The 8,457-nt window shown below is 44.8% G+C and overlaps 1 protein-coding gene across 1 annotated transcript; it reads left to right on the top strand.

Annotated features, from left to right (window-relative positions):
* The first annotated feature begins 5,366 nt into the window (after positions 1-5,366).
* LOC108263820 (E3 SUMO-protein ligase ZBED1-like) lies at positions 5,367-7,945 on the top strand. Its single transcript, XM_017464983.3, has 3 exons — positions 5,367-5,386; positions 5,718-5,775; positions 6,427-7,945. Exon 3 carries the CDS (start codon positions 6,606-6,608, stop codon positions 7,449-7,451), a length of 846 nt encoding a protein of 281 aa, XP_017320472.1. The 5' UTR covers positions 5,367-5,386; positions 5,718-5,775; positions 6,427-6,605; the 3' UTR covers positions 7,452-7,945.
* The last annotated feature ends 512 nt before the right edge of the window (positions 7,946-8,457 follow it).

Genomic DNA, 8,457 nt, shown 5'->3' on the forward strand with positions numbered 1-8,457 from the left:
ACGACCTCAGCTGAACAGGGAGGCTGAGCGATGACCTCGGCGGAACATGAAGGCAGAGCGACGTCCTCGGCGGAGCAGGGAAACAGAGCACTGTACTCAGCAGAGCAGGGAAGCAGGGCAACGTCCTCGTCGGAGCATGAAGGTAGAGCGACGTCCGCTGCCGGGCAGGCAGGCTGAGCGACGACCTCGGCGGAGCAGGGAAACAGAGGACTGTGCTCAGCGGAGCAGGGAAGCAGGGCGACGTCCTCGTCGGAGCAGGGAAACGGAGCACTGTACTCGGCGGAGCAGGGAAGCAGGGCGACGTCCTCGTCGGAGCATGAAAGCGGAGCGACGTCCGCAGCCGGGCAGGCAGGCTGAGCGACGTCCTTGGCGGAGCATGAAGGCAGAGCGACGTCCCCTGTAAGGCCAGGAAGAGGAGCGTGGGCCTCCATGCGGCCAGGGAAAGGAGTGTGGGCCTCCGTGTGGCCAGGGAGAGGAGCGTGGGCCTCCATGCAGCCAGGGAGAGGAGCGTGGGCCTCTCGAAGGGGGGGAACGATGTTTGCCATGGAGCAGGAAGGCTGAGCGATGACCTCAGCTGAACAGGGAGGCTGAGCGACGTCCTCAGCTGACCAGGGGGGCTGAGGCTCTGAGGTCACCAGGTGAACCTTGGGCATGGGCGGAGCTTGGGTGGCCATGTCAGTAGACTCGGGCGTGTGCAGAACTTGGCTGTGCATGTCAGCAGACTGTGGCGTGAGCAGAACTTGGCTGTGCGTGTCAGCAGACGGGGGCGTGAGCAGAGCTTGGCGGTGCGTGTCAGCAGACTGGGGCGTGAGCAGAGCTTGGCTGGGCGTGTCAGCAGACTGGGGCGTGAGCAGAGCTTGGCTGGGCGTGTCAGCAGACTGGGGCGTGAGCAGAGCTTGGCTGGGCGTGTCAGCAGACTGGGGCGTGAGCAGAGCTTGGCTGGGCATGTCTTCAGACTGGGGCATGAGCAGAGCTTGGCTGGGCGTATCAGCAGACTGGGGCGTGAGCAGAGCTTGGCTGGGCGTGTCAGCGCCTGGAGGCTTGGCTTGGACGTCAGCGCCTGGAGGCTTAGCTTGGACGTCAGAGCCTGGAGGCTTGACTTGGACTTCAGAGCCTGGAGGCTTGACTTGGACTTCAGAGCCTGGAGGCTTGACTTGGACTTGGATTTCAGGGACTTGAGACTTGACTTGGACGTCAGAGCCTGGAGGCTTGGCTTGGACTTCAGAGCCTGGAGGCTTGACTTGGACCTCAGAGACTGGAGGCTTGACTTGGACCTCAGAGCCTGGAGGCTTGACTTGGACTTCAGATCCTGGAGGCTTGACTTGAACCTCAGGGACTTGAGACTTGACTTGGACTTGGACCTTAGGGACTTGAGACTTGACTTGGATTTCAGGGACTGGAGGCTTGACTGGGATTTCGGGGACTGGAGGCTTGACTGGGATTTCGGGGACTGGAGGCTTGACTGGGATTTCAGAGTTGAGCTCTGCATGAACTTGCCTGTAGTAGTGGGTAAACGGCAGGGCAGGTTCGCCTGCCAGACTTACCCCCCTGAGAAGTTGTTCTAGCTCGTCCCTCGCCTCCGGACTCCCGAATCGCATCATGAATTCCCCCACAAACTGTTCTACACTGTCCAGGTTCCTACAGTGCTTATCCAGTCTGAGCTGCACCCATTGACGGGCCGGTCCAAAGAACCAGGACCACATGAATCGGAGCCATTGCTTCTCCTCTGGCTTAGGGTCTAACAGGCTGGCAAAATAGAATTGACAATCTACCAGAAAATATTCAGGGGCACCGAAAAATCCGTCAAATGGATCAGGAAGCTCCATAAATGTCCATTGTGGGAAGTGGACTGAGTCCATAGCGGGGACGGTTGGCGTCAACTTCCGGGTTCTGCGTCTCCTCCGTTCTCCTGCTGCATCCATGTTTAGGCGGAAGATTCTGTCACGAATCGTGACGGAGCAGAGATAGGGCGGATGCAAGTGCAGGATGAACAGTTGTTTATTTGAAAGACAGACAGGCAGACAAATCCAAAACGTGATCCAAAACGTAATCCACAAACATGCAAGAGGTCAGGCGATTGGCAAACAGGCATACACGGGGCAAGGCAGGAATCTAGGTCATGGTCACGGAAAACAGGGTCGATAAACAAAACAAGAAACGAACTATGACGAGGGACTGGAAGCGGATAATCCAGCGCGAACTAACTCTAAACATTGACTATGACTATGACTATGACTCGAGCTAAATTAACTCTAAACATATTAATCTTCTGCGTTGTGTGCTGGGAGGCGCGCGGTATATATGCGGACATGATCAGCGTCTAAACCGCTAGCAGCTGAGAGCAATTCAGACCCACGTGAAATCCCAGCCAATGACAGAACAGGGAGGAGACATGACAGAAACATAAACAAAACACACGTGTCCAGATGTCATTACAGTCAACAACGGAAAAGCAGGTGCTCACGCATTCGCGCTTAGAGCACGCTGCTTCAAGGGGGAATCGTGACAGTACCAGACATTTCTAAAAAAATTTTATGTACCTGACTGTTTATTGTGTAACTGCATATGTATTTTTATATTCCTTATCAGACTCATGCAAACAACAGTTTGTCTCTTTTGTTTGACAAGTTCTTTGTATGCAACACCATTTTGGATTTAGTGCAATAACACAGTTCATCAAAGGCAACAATAGATTTTCTACAGACTAACTAAGAGCAATAAAAACTAGAACTGAGTGACAATGTGTTTGCGCTCCCTTTTATTGTAACAATTTTTTAAGAGATACTGATAAACAAATGTTAAATTGAATGATAGTTAGGAGAAAAATGCATAGTTTCTCCATTTATTTGAGATTTAATTAGGGATGCACTGAATGTTCGGCAACCGAAATTATTAAATTATTAATAATTATTAATAAGTGAAAAGGCCGAATAAGTGAAAAGGCCGAATAAATTTGACCGAACAATGACGTGTTTGATGACGTGACAAAATAGCCTAGCAACCAGAGTGAGACGTGCGAATGTCACGATATCGATGAGGGTGTGCGCACATGCACAAGCTACGTGCACGAGCTACTTGCCCTTCGGATGTTTACTCTGGACACGTGCGTTTGTTTTGTTTCTGTTCCGGAGCACGTCGTGAGACGTAAGGGAGTAGAGTACGGAAGCAGGTAAAGATGTATTTATTTAAGGGCAGGCAGACAAATCTTAATCCCAAAAACTTAGTCAAGACAGGCAAAGGGTTATCGGGCTATCGGCAAACAGGCATAAACGGGGCAAAGCAGGAATCAAAGTCGCGGTCACAGAAAACAGGGTCAAAACACAAAACAAGAAACATGAACTAGTACTATGGACTGGGAGCAGAAAAACCAGTAGGGACTAAATGAACTAATCTATCAAGGAACATAACATTAACGACGTATCTAACTATACTATATCTACTATAATACTCCGCGAGGTGTACAGGGACGCGAGCGGTATATATATCCCCAATATAATCAGCCGTATATAACCGATTAGAACCATTTTTTGCACTTTTTAGTGCAATTTTTGTTGTGGGCTACAGAGTGTTACATTCTTTCAGCAGTCAGTTATAGGCCTAACATAGGCTATTCAAGGGGGGCTCAAAGATGACCACATAAAAATATTTTTATTTTAGTAATTTATTTATTTAAAGTTATATTGTGCCTTGTTGGTAGCCTATGCCTGCTGGAATGGAAAAAAAAATTCTGTGTTAAATAAATATTTTGAAATTTTTGTTTTTGTAATTGATTTTTTTTCTTTGAAAAGCAAGACAAAATAGTAAAAAGCACATTTTGACTATTTAATTTATGCAATGGTGAAAAAAATGGCAAAATAAATGGAAAAAACGCGGAAAAAAACGTGTTCGGTATTCGGCCATCGGCTTTCGGCCAAGTTTTTCATTATATTCAGCTTCGGCTTTGGCCAAGAATTTTCATTTCGGTGCATCCTTAGGTTTAATTATTGTGTCTTGTTATATTAGTCAGTGTATAAAGTGTTCATTGGGGGATAGAATGGTACAAGTAATTCCCAGTTCTTTTTTCCCAGTTCTTTTTTCAAATCCAACATATTTTGAGGTTCATTTGTTACTTACTTACAGTTGTTACAGTGTCAGTATGACTTACTGTAAATAAGCAAGTCAGGTGTAAGGCTACATGGCAAACTGTTGCAGCACAATACACTGGCTGTGGAACATCTTTACGCATACTCAGCACTATATGTTTCTGAAGAAGAGAAGAAAATAAGTTATCACAGAGCCAGGATCCGATTTCCTGTATACACATTTCATAATTCTACACATACTACATTGCACATGCTTGCATTACCCAGTGGGCATGAATCTGGTCATAACATTCTTTTCCTCTTACTTTGTGCTAAGGGAAAACCCATCAAGTAACATTTATTGTAAATGAAATCTTACCTGGCCAATGAATGTCTTTACGGTCCTGTACAGGTCCAGTGCCACTATCTGACAATTTGTGATTGTAACTACAATATTTCAACCTGAAATACACACACACACAACTATTTAATGTAATTTGGAGAACAGTAGATATTAGGCCTGGACAATAATTCAATATCAATTTATATCGCGATATAAATTTTTTCAATAACGGTGATATGACTTTTAAACACATTTCCGATATTTCAATATACATTAAAACATTTGTCACTGACTGACGTTCATGGCGCAGGAGTCAGTTTGTTGTATTCAAGCCGAGGAGAATGAGCAGAACACAATTAGCTACGTGCGTGATGACGTAAACCACAGGCACGCAGCCAGTGCTCGGCAGTGTTAAGCTAAGCTACAACACGGCAAGTTTTAGCTATAAAATGAGTACCCCTGACCGCAAAACCAATGCGACTTAGCGAGCTTCCACAAGTGAAGAGAAAGCAGACGAAATAGTCGATAAGAGAGGAAAGACTAATTCAGTGGTATGGAAGTGGTTTGGCTATCTAAGCTCTGATAAACTTCAGGTTTCAGTGCGCTGCAAAATGTGTCGGAGAGTGGTGCCGACTAGCAGCAGGAACACATCAAATCTGTTCCACCATCTGAAGCAGTTCCACCTGATAGAATATTCTGAGAGTCAGAAGATGAGGCATCATAAAGGTTTAAGCCAACCTGTCTCTGAAATATCACCGCAACCCACATCCCCATCACCAGCTGTGTCAAAAGAGAAACCGATGCAGCAAACGCGGATCGCTGCATTCATGCCTCATGACAAACAGTCTAAACGTTATAAAGACATTACTAAGGCTGACACAAACTTTTTCGCTAAGGACATGATGCCGTTTAGTACAGTAAAAAATGTGGGCTTCAGGAAAATGATGTCCGTCATCGACCCCAGATACGAGCTCCCTGGCCGGAAATATTTTTCCCGCACAGCTATACCTACACTTTATGGTGAAGTTAGGGAAAGGGTGCAGGAGCAACTGAAGTCAGGGTCATATTTTGCGACCACAGCTGACCTGTGGTCAAGCCGAACCTCGGAACCATACTTGAGCCTGACGGTCCACTTTATTGACCAAGATTGGAAGCTTGTCAGCTTATGCCTCCAGACGGTTTACTTTCCCGAGGATCACACGGGCGAAGCAATTGCAGCCGGACTTACAGACGCGCTCGCCTCCTGGGGACTCAGCAAGGAGCGCCAGGTCTGCATCACCACAGATAGCGGAACCAATATCATCAAAGCCGCTGAGTTGAACAGATGGAGAAGGCTACAATGCTTCGGGCACCGACTGAACTCCGCTATTGGTAAGTTATAAACAGTTAATATACATTTGAGTATTATGTTAAGTTATTTTGCTTATGGCATGAGGATATATTACTACAATCATTGCAGTAACAAATAGGCGATATGCTTAACACAAAATAGGCCTAACCTAAATGTAGCTTATCAGTGCTTGTATGTTTTGATAGCTATTTTTATATTCTTTATATTTGTTTATAGTATGTTTGTGTTCACACAATTTTATGCTTGCTATGTGGTTTTTGCATGCCATGTCATTAGAAGTTCATTGAGCATGTGTTATAATGTGCATTTGATTTGATAATTAAAACACTTGAGTTGAGGTGCTCTGTGTTGTGTAGGCTATGATTTCATATTATTTCATTCCCCCAGTTTAAGTGACTGAATAGGCTATTCATTTATTCTTTAATTAAGACATACATATTTGTATGGATTTATACGTACAGCAGTTATATTAATAAGATTCAAAGGCGTTTTACTGGCATGGAAACAGATGTTTACTTTGCCAAATCAGGTGTGAAATAAAAACAACAAAATGTACATAAGCAGAAGAATTGTGATTTTGCTGTAAGAATAATATAAATAAATCAAATTTTGTAGTTAAAATACAAATGAGAACTATATATTGCAATATTTTTTTCTCTCTCTGTGTACAGAGAAAGTTCACCAAGACAAGCGAGTGGACAGAGCAGTTGGGGTCTGTAAAAAGGTGGTGGCTGCCTTCTCCTACTCCTGGAAGAAGAAACGGGACCTTGCAGCTGCTCAGGAGGAGTATCACTTGCCACAGCACAAGCTCATCAGTGAAACCCCAAAAAGATGGGGCTCCCGTCAACAAATGGTGAGGCGGGCTCTGGAGCAGAAAAGGGCCATCACAGAGGTCCTCTCAAAAGACAAGAAGACCAGGTCGCTAGTTCCTACTTGGCAAGATGTGGACGTTTTAGAGTCTATAGATGCAGCTCTAAGCCCGCTCCTTGAATTCACCGATGCCTTGTCCGGTGAGTCCTATGTCAGTGTGTCATTCCTAAAACCAGTGATGCATCTCTTCAACACCTCCATCTTGAAGGAAGCAGAGGATGACACAGACCTCACCAGGACCATAAAGACAACAGTGATGGGATACCTGAATGAAAAGTATGATGACCAAGCCACGGATGATCTACTTGACATGGCATGCCTCGTTGACCCAAGATTCAAGCTTCAGTATACTCAGGAGGAGAAGAGAGAATACATCAAAGAGATAGCTGTGTTGGAGATGCTGAAGGGAGAGAGAGCTGTTGTGGTAAGGGAAGAGGAGTCCAGAGAAGAAGCCATGGGAGATGCTTCTGCAGCAGTGACACCAGCCAAGAAAACAAAGCAGTCTCTGGCTAGCTTTTTTTCAAACAGGTCCACCAGTACCAACACAGAAGGCTTGAGTGTACAGCAGGCAGTTGAGAGGGAGCTCAGCAACTACCTTCTGTCTCCAGATGCTGACAATGACTCAAATCCTCTGGATTGGTGGAAAGTCTCTCATAAGAACTTCCCCAGAGTAAGCCAACTGGCAAAACATTACTTGTGTATTCAAGCCACAAGCTCCCCCTCTGAGACAGTTTTTAGTACAGGTGGCAATATTGTCACATGTAAAAGGGCATCTTTGAAGCCAGATAATGTAGACCAGCTTGTATTTCTTGCCAGAAACCTCTAGAGCCTGTCATAGGGTGTCATCAACCCCCAACAATGTCCCTGCCCCAGCAACATGTGTAGTTGTTATTGCTCACACTTTCTGTTTTCTTCAGCAACTCTGAGCATTTCTCATATTTTTTTTTATCCTGGCTGAAGCACTTTAATTTCAGTCTATAAGAATAAAATAATCAGCCTATGTTGTAGTTTAAAGTGAAAGATATTAATATTGACAAAGGTGAGAGTTTTATGTTTATTTGACGGTGATTTCACATTTCTTGTTTGTATGAAGGTTAAATTCAAATAAAAGGTGAATGTTCATTTATTTATGCCATTTTTATTTCTAAATTATTATATAGTTTTATAGGAGGAGAAGTTTACAGAAGTTTGAAGGTACAGACATCTGTTGTGGGCGTCCTTGGCAGTTTTTCTGAGGATTTATATTGTTCATATCGATATCGGAATTATATCGTATCGACTGAAATTAAGAAATATATCGTGATATACATTTTGGCCATATCGTCCAGCCATAGTAGATATAATGATATGACCTCATAAAATAAATACTTTATAGCTCACGGCCGGTTATACTTTGTAATATGACCAGAGGCATGCTGATACAGAAGCTTTGCTGCCTCACAGCTCCAGGTTCCCCAGTTTGATCCTGTGCTTGGGTTATTTTCCATGTGGAGTCTCAAATGCTCTTCTTGTGTCTGCATGTATTTCCTCCCACTGTCCAAAACATGCATGCTAAATTGCCCCAAGTATGAATCAGTGTGTTAATGTGTGTGTGCATGGTGTTTTGCATCTGGGGTCAATTGTTCCACCTTGTGCCCAGTGTTCCCATGATAGGCTCTGGATCCACTGCGACCCAGACCAGGATAGCTTGAATATCATGAATCATACTTTCCCAGCAGCCACTGCATTTTTCATCCTACTCTAAATTTGAGGCATTCTCCCACTGTCAGTAAAGAATCAACTGACCTGCTCTTCCATTATCGTATGTCTGGGACTCAAATGATGTCAATAAG

This window comes from Ictalurus punctatus, chromosome 3 (assembly GCF_001660625.3).
Source record: "Ictalurus punctatus breed USDA103 chromosome 3, Coco_2.0, whole genome shotgun sequence".
Taxonomy (NCBI): Eukaryota; Metazoa; Chordata; class Actinopteri; order Siluriformes; family Ictaluridae; genus Ictalurus; species Ictalurus punctatus.